The sequence below is a fragment of the Neovison vison genome, chromosome 13, assembly GCF_020171115.1.
Source record: "Neovison vison isolate M4711 chromosome 13, ASM_NN_V1, whole genome shotgun sequence".
Taxonomy (NCBI): domain Eukaryota; kingdom Metazoa; phylum Chordata; class Mammalia; order Carnivora; family Mustelidae; genus Neogale; species Neogale vison.
Window position 1 is genome coordinate 44,677,575 of NC_058103.1, and position 15,059 is coordinate 44,692,633.

Sequence of the window (15,059 nt, forward strand, 5' to 3'; positions counted from 1 at the left end):
AAAGGTTGTGATTGTGTATTTGAATACTTAAAAATGTAATTAGTATTGTTAAGGTAAATCTTAAACGTTTTCTTAAATCCAGTCTGTTAATGTGAGAAATTCTGCAGCTTCAAAGGGTTCCTTTTCTATAGTAAAGAAACGGGAAAAGAAGCAAAGTGGAAGAAGGAGGAACTATTACATATTAAAATAGATTTAAGAGACTGATGGAGAGGCGCTTGGGTGCCTCAATCAGTTAAGCATCGGACTCTTGATCTCTGCTCAGTTCTTGATCTCAAGGTTGTGAGTTCAAGCCCTTCGTTGGTCTCCATGCTGGTCTCCTCCTTAAAAAATCAGTCATTCAGTCAGTGAATAAGAGACAAATGGAAACGACTGAACTTAATAAGGTTCTTGCTTAGTGAATAGAAGCCAATCCTTAAAGAATATCTGAAATGTCATTCCTGAAATGACAAAGTGATAGGGATGAAGAACAGAGCACCAATTACCAGGAGTGAGGACCTGGGTAGGACGTGTAGGTTTTGGGGACAACATGAGGGATCCTTATAATGATGGAACTGTTTTGTATCTTGAACATGGAATCTACACATTGGAATTAAATATACACAACACACATAGGAGTAGAAATAAAAAAGAGAGGAATTGTATTGATGTCCGTACCCTGATTGTGATACTGCATTTGTTTTGCAAGATGCTCCTATTGGGGTAAACCGGGAAACTGGTACATGAGATCCTTCTGTATTGTTACCTACAACTGCTTATAAATAATCTCAAAAAGTTTCATTTTTTAAAAAGTAGCTGCTGTTATAGTATTTTGCACTTAATATGGTTAAATACAAGCAGAGTTTAGATTGAAATATTAGAGGTAGAATGTAAATTTTTTAACGTGCTCTGCAATTAAGTAAAATCTGTTAACAATGAGAACCCTTAATGATTAGCTTAACAATTCAAGTGCTAATTATGCTGCTTTTTAAAAAAAATTCTGCTCTTTTATATATGGATTTTTACCTGGAAAAGAAAGGAAATAATTTCCTTCCTATTTCTTTGTTACTGCCTAAAAATCTTTCCTCCTCCCATATTTTTACAAAGGCATGGGCTGCCAAGGCCAAAGGAGGAACTACAAGTGATGGAGCTGAAGCAAAGAAGCGAAAACATGTGGTTGATGAAAGTTATGAAACTGAAAATGAGAAGGAAAAAGCAAAGGAGAATCTGAATTTGCCTAAAAAGCAAAAACCTTTAGATCTTTCGACCAATCAGAAGCTGTCAGCTTTTGCATTTAAGCAGGAATAGAGTTAAAGAAAGTGGGAAAGTTGGTAATGGATTTTTTATTCATCATTGATAAACCTGGACTTTAAAAAAAAAAAAACTTTAGAAAACTCATTATATATTTTTGAGAGTTTAGTGACAACTACCTGTCTTCATTCTACACCATGATTATATTGGTGTAGGTGACAGGGCATGTGTAAAAACTGTCATCTCTGCAGATTGCTGTGCTCCCAAATGGAGGGACATTGAGAAACACTGTGATTAGTCACTGATGTGAAGCCACTGGCATGTCCTAGTGGAAGCCAGTTTGGTGTTGTTTCTTACCTTTAAAATCATCAAAGCCAAGGTCTTAAAACCTCTGAACATTGAAGTACCTTCAAGGGGTTTCCTTGTTCGGTTTATGTCGTGTACAGAGAAGTACTACAGAAGTTGTCCTCCAGGTTTGTTACCATAGACTCTTCTCTATGTCTATACTGAACTAGGGACCATGTTTTTTAATATGAACCCTAAACATGTAAATAATTTTTTAGATGAGATTTTTTTCTTTTGTTTGTTTCAGAAATTTCTTCATATATGGGTTTCAGTTGTCTTTATATTTGCCTGGTTTTTAAAAAATAAATGACTTTCACGTTTCCATATTTAGCTTGCTGTGGTCTTAACATTGTATTTCCATGAAATGAAAGTGTTTCTAGAAAATACAGTTTATATTTATTGCCATAATTTCCACCATCATCCCCATCCTGCCAAGCATCATACACATGGAAAAAAAGATTGTGGATACTGTTTTGATAGTATTTCAGCCCAGGGCATAGTGTGTTCTTGGTAAGATACTCTGGTTATCATCATCAGCAGTACTTTCCTGAGCAAGTCTTTGAAGCCTTGATAAGAGAGTAGTTGAAGAGTTAGGGAAAGTGTTGAACTCCTCTTTAATTTTGGACAAACAAGATTTAATTATTTCATATATTTTTGGTTATTATTCTAAGCAGAGTTTAATATAAATGCAGCCACTTAATGAGAGCAGAGTACACAGGGGTGGGGATGAAAGGGGGGTTATAGTAAAAATAAATCAGGTGGCTCAGAATTGAGGATGGTATTATATGTTGGAAGGAATATAAAATGTTGAAAATTCAGATATGTAGAAGCCAAAGGTACTCTTTATCATGATGACTAAGGTTAGGAAGGAATGCATTTCTGACTCTTTAATTAGTAGCTAGTATAGAGAGACATTATAGTGCAGTGGTTAGGAGCACAGATTTCAAAGCCAAACAACCTGGGTCTGAAAACTCCCTGTAATACCTACCAGCCGAATAAACCTTGGACAAGTTTTTAGCCTTTGACCACTCATCTGTAAAGTGGGTATAATAATAGTACCTACTTTAGGGTTATGGGAATTAAATGAGATAAAAGCACTTAGTTCCTAGTACATAGTAATGTTTTATACAGATGTTGGCTATTATTAGTTATGTTATTGGGTATTTGATGTTGCTTCATCATTTGATTTTGTTCTGAATACTGGATGAATTTTTATTTCAAGAAGTTGAGGTAAAAGTTTATAGTACTTTGGAAAACATGTTTGTAGACATACATTTATTTTTATTTCCTCAACTTATTTGTTGTACATAGGATATAGTCCTTCAGTTATTACTGTTCCATAGGAATCTGATAATACTAAGGATTTGAAGAAAAAGAAAAAGGTGGTTTTTTTTTTTTTAAAGATTTTATTTATTTGTCAGAGAGAGCGTGCGAGAGAGCACAAGCAGACAGAGTGGCAGGCAGAGGCAGAGAGAGAAGCAGGCTCCCTTCTGAGCAAGGAGCCTTTTGTGGGACTTGATCGCAGGACCCCAGGATCATGACCTGAGCAGAAGGCAGAGGCTTAACCAACTGAGCCAACCAGGTGTCCCAAAAAGGGCTTTTATTTGGTTGAAGGAACATTTTTGTATTGACTTGGTTTAAATTTTAAATCAGAACTTGAAAACCAAGAAACATTACCTTTATTCCTTTGCTATATAAGATTAAACCTTTAAAAAGAATTTTTTTCAGAGAATTGGGACTTAAGAGTGGGAAAATGGAAATGGAAGTGAATGAATATATTAACCACCATCATGATATCAATAATATTGCCCATTCTGAGCTTGTTATGTGCTGTAGAATATAGCCATTTGCTTAATTTCGTTCTTTGTATGAAATAGTAAAAACTTCTCAAAGAGGAGGTTCTTTTTATACTTTATATTCATCAAAAGAGCATCATCTGATTATTCCAGAGCAAGTGAGTGAGCACTGAGTTATGCCTGCCACCTCTGGGGGCTGTGGTAATCTACAGCCTATCGTATCAGTGCAGCAGCCTGTGGTGAGCCACTGTCACCAACATGAAACAGATCCCTGTAGACAAAAAGATGCGACCCATCCATGTAGAAAGTATCTTAATCAGTGACTGGTTGTCTTATGGGTCTTTCTTGTTTTCCAACTGCTTTATTATAGAAGTATGTAGTTTTTCCTCAGGTTTCTATTTTGAAAATTTTCACACCTAAGGAAAATTTCAAGTAGTGCAGTGAACATAATTCAACCTTTATCTGAGGATTGGCTTACTGTTGACATTTTGTAATATATGCTTTATAAATAGGGTTTTTCCCAAGCCGTTTGAAATATGCATCATAATATTTCACCCTCAGTGCATCAAGCTGTGTCCCCTAAGAAAAAAGACATTCTTTTTTATGTAACCACAATATATTATACCAAAGAAATCTAACAGAAGAGCATTATTACCTAAAATGCATTTCATATTAAAATTTCCCCTAAAGCATCCTTTAGCCTTCCCTCCCTGCCAACCACCCAATCTAGGATCAATCAAGAATCCTGCATTGAAAAAATCTTTTTAAAAATCTGGCATTTCACTTAATTAGAAGTGTATACATTTTTTTAGTTTGAGTTGACATACAGTATTCTATTAGTTTTATATTAATTTATATTAATTATTAGTTTATATTACTCTTCAACATGTATGCATTATAACAGAAGTCATAATTTTTAAAAGATTTTATTAATTTATTTGAGAGAATACAAGCAGGGGGAGAGGGAGAAGCAGACTCCCTGCTGAACAGGGAGCCCAATGCAGGGACACAGGGCTTGATCCCAGGAACCTTGGATCATGACCTAAGCTGAAATCAGACACTTAATCAATGGCAACCAAGAGGGCCCAGAAGTACAACTTTTTAATATGGGAAGAATAAGGAGGAATATCCCCTCCAATCCTAATATCTGGAGGTAACCACTGTTAATATTTTGGTGTATGTCATCAGGCTTTCTTCTGTGCATGTGTTTTTTCTTTCACATAGATATGCTGTCCAAATTCATGGTCCCAAAAGGTATAAAAAAAGGACCCAAAAAATCCAAAAGAAAACCAAACAAACCTAAAGTTTGAAGTGTTGCCTTTTGCTGGTGATGGTCCTGTTGTTGTTTATGATACCCTGTATCATAAAGGGTAAAAAGTGATGGAATTGAAAATAAACATAATGGGATCAGAAAGCCAAAAGTTGGTTCTTTGAAAGACGAATTTGGAAAATATCTGGCAAGATTAACCATACTAGAAAAAGAGTGATAAGTGATTCTAGGAATAGAAAGGAATGTATTAACTACAAATGGTACAGATTTTTGAAAGAGGCCTATCATGATCAGTTTTGTCTGTCAATTGCCTAGGCCACATCTGCCAGTTATTCAGTGAAACACTAACCTATGTACTGCTATGAAGGTATTTTACAGATTATATTATAATCAGGTGACTTTAAATAAGTAGGATAATCCTAGATAATCTGAGTGGGCCTAATTCAATCAGTTGAAAGACTTTCTTAAAGAGCAGAACTGAGGCTCTCCTGAGGGAGAAGAAATAAACCTGTACACAGCAGTTTCAGCTCAAGCCAGATTTCCTGCCTGCCCTTCCTAGAGGTCTACACTGTGTATTTAGGGTTTCAGACTTCTCTTCTAATCTCCACAACTGTGTGAGTGAATTCCTGCAAGAAATCTTCTAATGTATTTTCCTGCTAGTTCTATTTCTCTGGTTGAACACTGACTAATTCATCACTCCAAACATTTCATCACTTATTATAAATAACTTTATGACAGTAAGTTGGAAAATTTTGATGAAATAAGTACCTACAAAAGCAGAGCTTAGTAAAAGTGACTTAAGACATCAAAAGACTAAAATACTTAGGAATACATTTGACAGATAAGCAAAACTTTATACTCTGACCTACAAAACATTGTTGAAAGACATAAAAGAAGACCTAAATAAATACAAAGACACCCTGTATTTACGGACTAGAAGACTTAACACTGCATTATTAGAATGGCCATACTCCCCAAACTGATCTACAGATTCAATGCATTCTTGATCAAAACCCCAGCTGGGTTTGGTTTTTGTTTGTTTGTTTGTTTTTTGCAAAAAATGACAAGTTCATCCTAAAATTCATATAGAAATTTAAGGAACCCAGAATAGCCAAAATAGTCTTAAAAAAGAAAGAACAAGTTGGAGGATTCACACTTCATAATTTCAAAACTTTATGAAGCTATAACAATGAAGACAATGTGGTCCTGGCAGGAGAATAGACCTATAGATCAATGCAATGGAATTGAGAGTCTAAAAATAAACTCTCACATTTACTGTCAATTGATTTTTCACAAGGTTGGTGGAGCAATTCAATGGGAAAATGTTAGTCTTTTCCACAAATGGTGCCAGGACAACTGGATACATGTAAACACGTGCATATTTTTTTTTAAAGATTTTATTTGTCAGAGAGCATGCATACAAGCATGGGGAGCAGCAGGTGGAGGGAGAAGCAGGTTCCCAGCTGAGCAAAGAGTCTAATGTGGGACTCAATCCCAGGACTCTGGGATCATGACCTGAGCTAAAGGCAGATGCTTGACTGACTGAGCCACCCAGGCATCCCCATACATTTTTACTTTAAAAAAAAAAAATTAACTCCAAATAGATTAAGACTTAAATGTAATCTACAAACAATTTTTAGAAGAAAACAAATGTAAATCTTTATGACGTTGGATTAAACAATGGTTTCTTAGATATAACATCAGAAAGAAATAGCAGAAAAACTACGTGGGTGGGAGGATGGGTGAAATAGGTGATAGGGATTAAGGAATGCACTTGTCATGATGAGCACGAAGTGATGTGCACAGAATTGTTGCATCACTATCTTGTATACCTGAAACTAATATTACACTGTATGTAAATTAACTGGAATTAAAAAATAAGGTGAAGTCAACATCAAAATTTAAAATGTGCTTCAAAAACACCATCAAGAAAGTGAAAAAGCCAGAATGGGAACAGTTTTTTTTTTGCAAATAATATCTGCTAAGGGACTTGCATCTAGAATGTATAAATAACTCTTAAAACTCAATAATTAAAGGACAATCCAATTTAAAAGTGGTCAAAGGACTTGAACAGACAGTTCTCCAAAGACAATAAACAAATGCCCTATAAACAGATGAAAAAGCCCTCAGTATCTAGCCAGCAGGAAAATGCAAATAAAAACCTCAAAGAGATATATCACACCCACTAAGTTGGCTATAATGAAAAAGATTGACAATAACAAGTCTTGGTGAGGAGGATATGGAGAAACTGGAATCCTCAGATACTGGAATGTAGGAATTGAACATGACAGATTTGTGATTCCTCAAAAGGTTAGAGTTTTCATATGACCCAGCATTTCCACAACTAGGTATAAATCCAAGAGTGACAAAAACATGTATACACAAAAATTGGTACATGAAAGTTCAGAGCACCATCATTTATATACCTAAAAAGTAAAAACAACCTAAATGTCTATCATGTGATGCATGGTTAAACTTTTGGTATATTCACGCAATGGAATATTTGGCAATAAAAAGAAATGGGAATCCTGGTACAGGTTATAACATGGATAAAATATGAAAGGATGGTAAGTGAAAGAATCCAGTCACAAAGACCATGTACCCTATGACTCCATTTATATGAAATGTCCAGAATAGGCAAATCTATAGAGACAAAGTGTTTGGGTGGTTGCCCAAGGGTATGGATTAAGAGGAAAGGGTGAGTGACTGCCAATGGGGACAAGGTTTCTTTTTGGAGTGATGAAGTGTTCTGGAATTGGGTAGTGGCAGTGATTGCACAACTCTGATTTACTAAAAACCACTGAATTGTATACTTTAAGTGGGTGACTGTATGGGATGTCTTCTATGAAGTTATTTAAAAAACTGATTTGAAGAAAGAAATATCTGAATAGTCTAACCAATTTTAGAAATTTAGTCTATATTTAAAATTTGTCTCAAAAGAAAATACCAGGCTAGATGAACTTTTTTTTTTTTTAAGATTTATTTATTTTAGAGAGAGAGAGAGCATGGGGTGGGGTAGAGGCAGAGGGAGAGGAAGAATCTCCAGCAGACTCCCTGCTGAGCACAGAGCCCGATGCATAGCAGGGCCAGACCTGGGGCTCTACTCCATGACTCTGAGATCATGACCATGAGATCATGACTTGAGCCAAAATCATGAATCCTGCGCATAACTGACTTAGCCACCGAGGCGTCCCAGGCTAGATGAATTTAGAAACAAACCTATCATTTGCCACTTGACTTCACTTCTCCAGGCCACAGTTGTGCTGAAAGTGCACAAATGACCCCAATATTCAGGGATCCAGTCTCTCTCCCAGAAACTTGGAATTTGGATACAGAAGCAGAATCAGTTAAACTGAGGAACTGAGCTGCAAAGTTTCAGTAGAGTGAGTAGAAGTTGAGTGTAGAAGTGAGTGCCATTGCCATAGCAGGGGAAAACTAAACTTCTACGGAAGCAGAGAAATGAATGGGCAGAAGAAACCCATCTAATGAAAGTGGAAAAGCAGGGGGTAGAAATTAAATACAGAAAAATTTCTGTGTCGGTATTATCTTAACTGCTTTGGGACTCTGATAAGAAAAACCCTCGAGAAAGAAGGATGAAGAGCTGGCACTCGATTTTTAGAGTATGGAACAGATTAATAGCAAATGAAATGTTTTGCTGTAGGTTGGAACCTACCCCCCAACCCCAAGAGTGTCCACGATGAAGACAGCTGGATTGGAATTGATATAGATGGTTTTTCTAAAGAGGGAGGAGTATTCGTGTGGCTCAATGAGATAGAGACTCTTCGTGACATCATTTCTCCCTCAAATTAAATGCTACAGCAGCTGATTAAAAATAGTAGCTGGGTATATCTAGAATATATAAAGAACTCTTAAACTCAGCATTAAAAATGAAACAAAACATACAGTCCAACTAGAAAATGAGCAAAAGACATCAACAGACATTTCACTAAGAGGATTTACAGATGGCAAATAAACACAGGATAAAATGTTGAGTCTCATCAGCCATTAGAGAAATGCAAATTAAAACTACAATGAGACACCATTACACACTTATCAGAGCAGCTAAAATGAAAAATAGTGGCAACACCAAATGCAAGGTAGGACATAGATCATTCGTGTATTGCTGGTGGGAATGTAAAATGGTACCACCACTCTAGAAAATAATTTGGCAATTTCTTTCAAAAGGAAAACGGACTTTCTATATGACCAGCAATTGAGCTCTTAGTCACTTATTTCAGAGAAATGAAAATTTACTTCTGTCTCTGTAACCTTGTTATCCCAAACGAACCAGACAGGAAATCTGTTCATAGCAGCTTTGCTCTTAATAGCCTTGCACTGGGAACTATGCAAATATCCCTCCATGGCTAAATGGTGAAACAAAAGGTATATTCACATTAGAGTACAGTATTCAACAACAAAAAAGAACAAAATACTGATACATACAACAGTTTGGATTAAACTCAAGAAAATTATGTTGACTGAAAAAAAGTCTCAAAAGATACTTTATTTTCTGTTCTACCATGTGATTCCATTTATATACTATTCTTAAAATAATATACAGTTGGGGAATAGATTAGTGGTTACCAGAGTTAAAATGGGGAGGGGGGATATGTCTATAAAGCAAGTCTTGTGGTGATGGTACCGTTGAATATCTTCATCATGGTGATGGTTTCACGAGGCTTTATATATGTTAAAATCGCATAGAGCTGTACACACACACAAATAAATCTGTACTGGTAAAATCTGAATGAGTTGTATGGATTGTTCCAATGTCAGTTTCTTGGCTTTGATATTCTACTACAGTTGTTTAAGGTGTTAACATTGGGAGAAGTAGGGGAAAATACTGAGGATATCCTACAGTTGACATTTGTAGCTAACGGGAGAGAATTTATATTCCTGACATACAACAGTGGTTATAACTCTTTGAGAGCAGACCTGTTTTTGAGTATCTTCAAAGCTTGGCACAGTACCTCTCCTAAACAATGTTTTCCTCATTGACACAGATAAAGGATTCTGAGCCACAACTGGGTAATCTGAATGATCTTTGCCAATACACCAAGAATGATATTCATTATACCACTTTAAAGTCATGATATTAATTTGTAGAAAAATAAAGGGATAGTAAGTAAAAACAAAACAAAACAAACCTTTATTAGGAAAGTTCACAAGAATTTATACATAACCACCACTTCAAACGAATATTGGCACACAAACAACAGGAAAAATATAAAGAATGCCATCATATGTCCTTTAAGCAAAAGAGAGTCCAGGTTTTTGTCACAAAATATTGTGTAGTAATAACATGCTTCCTGTCGAATGAATGGCCAACTGGATGAAAATGCCACATTCCCTTTCTGTCCTAAGAAATAATACAGGTCACTTATTGATTTTTGAGTTTGAGAAAATTCATCGGTAACACCTGAAATCATCTGAAAATTCATAATCTGTGGTTTCATTTATATGATCAATTCCACCACTATTAGAGTCTAGAGTGTTGCTATCTGTGTCTTTGCATTTATCTTCTGATTCATCTAACAATTTTGAAACATCTCATCTTGTCAATTTTTTGTTTGCTGCTATGGTTGGAGAATGAGAAATCTTGTTCTGTGAAATCTTAAAGCAAACTATAAAATAGTTCCTCCAGTCTTCTTTTATTCCTCCTGGAAAACTGATGCAATACTTTGGGCAATGCAATAAGAAAACTGAAGGATAGCCGGTTTTTGTTTTTTGTTTTACGATTTTATTTATTTGACAGACAGAGATCACAAGTAGGCAGAGAGGCAGGCAGAGAGAGAGAGAGAGGAGGAAGCAGGCTCCCTGCTGAGCAGAGAGCCCGATGCGGGGCTCGATCCCAGGACCCTGAGATCATGACCTGAGCTGAAGGCAGAGGCTTAACCCACTGAGCCACCCAGGCGCCTCTCGTTTTGTTTTGTTTTGTTTTGTTTTTTAACCACTGATTTGCATCATCCTTTTGGGTGATTCCATCATTTTACCCTTTTCTTATAATTTAATTGCCTTTTAAAATATAGATAGAAAAATTTGAAGGGTATGATAAGAGAATTCCCTAAATGATGAAATGGCAAAACATGAACTAATGAAAATAAGATCAATAAAATCCCATAATGTATCTTAAATTTATAAAAGGTGTCAATCAGGGACGTCTGGGTGGCTCAGTGGGTTAAAGCCTCTGCTGTCGGCTCAGGTCATGACCCCAGGGTCCTAGGATTGAGCCCCGCATCAGGCTCTCTGCTAAGCAGGAAGCCTGCTTTCCTTCCTCTTTCTCTGCCTGCCTGTGATCTCTGTCTGTCAAATAAACAAATAAAATCTTTGTTTTTACATTTTTAAAAAAGATTTTATTTATTTATTTGTCAGAGAGAGTGAGCACAGGAAGACAGAGTGGCAGGCAGAGGCAGGGGGAGAAGCATGCTCCCTGCCAAGTAAGGAGCCTGATACAGGACTCAATCCCAGGTAGCTGGGATCATGACCTGAGCTGAAGGCAGCTGCTTAACCAACTGAGCCACCCAGGCATCCCTAAATAAATAAAATCTTAAAAAAAAAAAAAAAAAGTGTCAATGAGCCCATATGGTAACCACCAAGATGGAATGAATTTTATTCTATTTATTTTTAAATTAAATTTCTCTTTGTTCTTTGGAAGACCTCTAAGAAAGAATTAAAAGTCATGGAATATTACTTCTTATAAATAAAGATTTATTTAAAGATTAAATAAATAAAGAAAATAAAGATTAACATGGGGTCCTACAGAGCTGATGGCATCCATAGGTTAATGATGAGTTATTGTTCGTTTGTTTGAGATAACAAGGTTACAGAGACAGACGCTGTCAGTTGCCCACCCAATAGTCATCCCCTTCTTTTTACTTAGTTTAAGGGAACCCTCGTTTTGTTTTGTAAAAGCAATAGGGTAATTGACAGAAGCCATTCTCCTTCACTGGCCGTTGGTCTAAGAGCCTTCTAGCCAATGAAATAAGGAGAAATCTCTTGAGGTAAAGGGGTCAGGGTGGGATTTCCCTGGACAGTTTTTCTAGAGGGACAAGTGAGAGGCCGGTGGTTTTGATCTCCCCTTTTCCTGCTGTGTTTGACCACTCTGTGTTTGGAGCTACAGCAGCCATCAGTATCAGGGTGGAGACCCTGAGAATGACTAAGGAGAAAGTTGGGAGGAGCCTGGGTCCTTGATGACATTACCGAACCCCCGGCCTTGCCTGCAGTGCCATCTCCAGACTTCTGGTTAAAGGAAACAGTAAGTGTCCGCATCGTTTCAGTCTGTGGTTCTCATCCTTGGTTGCACCTGGGAATCATTTTCGATGCCTCGGTCACACCCCAACCAATGAGATCAGACCTCGGCCAGTGGGAGCCAGGTTTCCCAGTTAATTCCAATGTGCAGCCAATTTTGAGAGACACTAGTTCAAGCTACTTTTAGTAGGATATTCAGTTTCCGGCAGGAAGAAAAAAATCTCTACGTGGTACATTTTCTTTTTTCTCTCTTTTTAAAAGTTGTATTTATTTGAAAAAGAGAGAGAGTGCACAGGGTAGGGAGGGGCAAAGGGGGAGGGAGAGAAAACCCAAACAGACTCTGCACAGAGCACAGGGCTCAACGTGAGACTCAACCCCACTACCCCGTGATCAGACCTGAGCTGAAACCGAGAGTCCGAGGCTCAACTGACTGTGCCACTCAGGCATTCCCGTACAGTTTCTGATTGAAAACATTTATTTTCAGCCAGATAAAACTCAGATCCCCAAAATGGTGAAAAGATCAGAACCAGTTTGTTTTCTCATCAGCTTTGGTTCATCCATCTGTGAAACATTCATAACATTGCAGTTAATTTCCACAAATACTTGGATGACTGGCTGGGACAAATGTACAGTAGCAGTTGTGAGGCTAAAAATAAAAATACACCCAGAACAACAAAGAAACATGGTTTTGCACGTCTCCGCTAAGCTGTTTCCTTTGTTTGCTTTTTTTTTTTTTAAATTGCCAGTACTTCTGGCAGAATGGTGGCCACCGGTCTTGCAGAAAGCAGCGTCTCTGAGTTTTTCAGGTGTAAAGTAATCAACCAGAGGGCATCAGGAGACTCCTGCATGAGGAACTGTTCCATCAAGATCATAAACATCTGCCATCGCCTCTCCCATCTGTGCTCTTATTGAGAGGAGAGGTAAAAAACATAAGCAAGCAAATAAAACAAAAACAGGGCATGGCAAAATTTTCTATTGCTCTAGTGTTTTAAGAGCTATCAAATTGTTGACTTACTGACCACACAGATTTTTTTCCCCCTTGTCTCTAGAGATCCTATTAAATAATGGAAAATAAATGAAAATTAAAAGTACATCTACAAAATTGATGATGAAGTGGAAGGGGTGGGGAACATTCAAGTATGAGATAATTGAATAAACCTAGGAAGACAAAAAGGGGGTGGGGAGGAATGTCCAAGGACAGGGAAACTACCGTCTAGACCAGTTCTTTTCTTAATCTGCCTAAGAGTCACCAAGGGAATGTTGTTAACCTGCAGATTATATTCAGTAGGTCTAGGATGGAGCATGAGCTTCTGCATCTGATACCATTGAAACTGTTCTGGTTTGTGGACCACACAGTAAGTTAGGGGGAATACATAAGGAGGTGCTACAGTTCCCGAAAGTCATGGCCTGCCCTCTGGAACCTAAGAGAGGCAGAAGTGAGATGTGGGGCTGGAGCCAAGGAGATTAAGTGGAAGTCTGTATTTCAAGAGTTGAAAACCCATGACCTCAGGGGCCAGACAAGGAAAGGGAAGGAAAACAGTGCTGTTGCACATTACTGCAGAATCTGAGTCCACGTAACTAATCTTGTAATTTTTCAATAGAAGACAGAAATCTAGAATTTATGTGAAATCTTCCGAATTGGTTTCATTCTTGGCAACCAATTAAAATGGAAGGCTGCTCTAAAGAAAGAAAGAAAATTTTCCACGGAGAACCAGAGAAGCACATTCTGGAATTTTAGGGGTTCCTTTGTGCTCACAAAACCTGAGAAAGAAGAGGTAAGCCCAAAGATACCCAGACAGCAACTGATCAGGTAATAGTAAAAAGTTGTGAAAACATGAAGATTCCATAAGGGATTCCATTAAGGGATTTGGTGGAGGTGAAAGGTAGAATCCCCATTTCAATTTGACATGGGGAACATTCTCCACTAAGTGACAGGGGGTCATGATCTTGGCCTTGTGGAGAAGGGCTCTTAGATGCTACTTGCTCTGCAATGACTCATGTTTACATCATCATGGAAATGTAAATTCATATTAGTTTTCCCTTTCGTAAGATGAACTTAGACAAATAATGGATATTTGAATGGTGGTTATGGAACAAGATGAAAATGTTATAAATTGACAGTGTAAGTGACTGGATGGCCAAGAAGTTGGTTAAGCACCTGACTTCAGCACAGGTCAGGATCACAGGGTCCTGGGATCAAGTCCCTGCTCAGGCTCTTTCCTCAGCAGAGAGTCTGCTTCTCCCGCTGCCCGCAGCTCCCTCTGTGCTTTCTCTGTCTCTCTGACAAATAAATGAATAAAATCTTAAAAAAAAAAAAAAAAATAAAGGGGCAGACTTTAGATGAAGGGGAGAGGTTAAATAATTAAAATGCTAATATCCTCTGATTACAAAGTGGGAGAGCAGTTGTCTTTCTATAGAACAAAAGTGGATATTTAGTATTTAATTGATTAGTATTTAATAGTAAATAGTAATTTATTATTAAATTAGTATTTAATTGATTTGGTATTTAATAATGATACCTCTATGGGAGGGAGGGAGTAAGTAGGCTAAATTCTTAGTTTTCAAAGTAGAAAGTTAAAAGGAAATGTCCAAAGTTGATGAGTAAAAAATAACAGTAGGAGTGTATGATTTAGAGATGTGTAGGCTGGGGAAGAACCCAAAGTAAAAAGGACTGGTTAAAATATTTATTGCCTCTGAGGAGCAGAGCTGAGTGCAGAATTACAGCCTTCCATTACAAAGCCATCTTTTCCATTTGACTGTTTGGCCATATGTGTTGATCACTTTGAAAAAATATAAATGTATGTATCTGTGTGTGTATACTTTTGTATATATGTTAAAATCAAACACTGAGTTGTAAATTATAGGAAACAAGTACCAGTTCACATGAAGGAAGTGTTTGTAAAGAAAACACATTGAGGGGGCGCCTGGGTGGCTCAGTGGGTTAAGCCGCTGCCTTCAGCTCAGGTCATGATCTCGGGGTCCTGGGATCGAGTCCCCGCGTCGGGCTCTCTGCTCAGCAGGGAGCCTGCTTCCCCCTCTCTCTCTGCCTGCCTCTCTGCCTACTTGTGATCTCTGTCTGTCAAATAAATAAATAAAATCTTTTTTTTTTTTTTAAAGATTTTATTTATTTATTTGACAGACAGAGATCACAAGCAGGCAGAGAGGCAGGCAGA

At 37.4% G+C, this 15,059-nt stretch overlaps 1 protein-coding gene across 2 annotated transcripts in view; it reads left to right on the forward strand.

The window, feature by feature from the left end:
- The window catches only part of WDHD1 (WD repeat and HMG-box DNA binding protein 1), a 65,472-nt gene extending 64,127 nt beyond the window's left edge, over positions 1-1,345 (forward strand). For both annotated transcript variants that reach the window (XM_044232177.1, XM_044232178.1), the window contains one exon: positions 1,084-1,345. In XM_044232177.1, the coding sequence (XP_044088112.1) occupies positions 1,084-1,284 (201 nt within the window). In that variant the 3' untranslated portion in view covers positions 1,285-1,345. The remainder of the gene's footprint in view (positions 1-1,083) is intronic.
- The last annotated feature ends 13,714 nt before the right edge of the window (positions 1,346-15,059 follow it).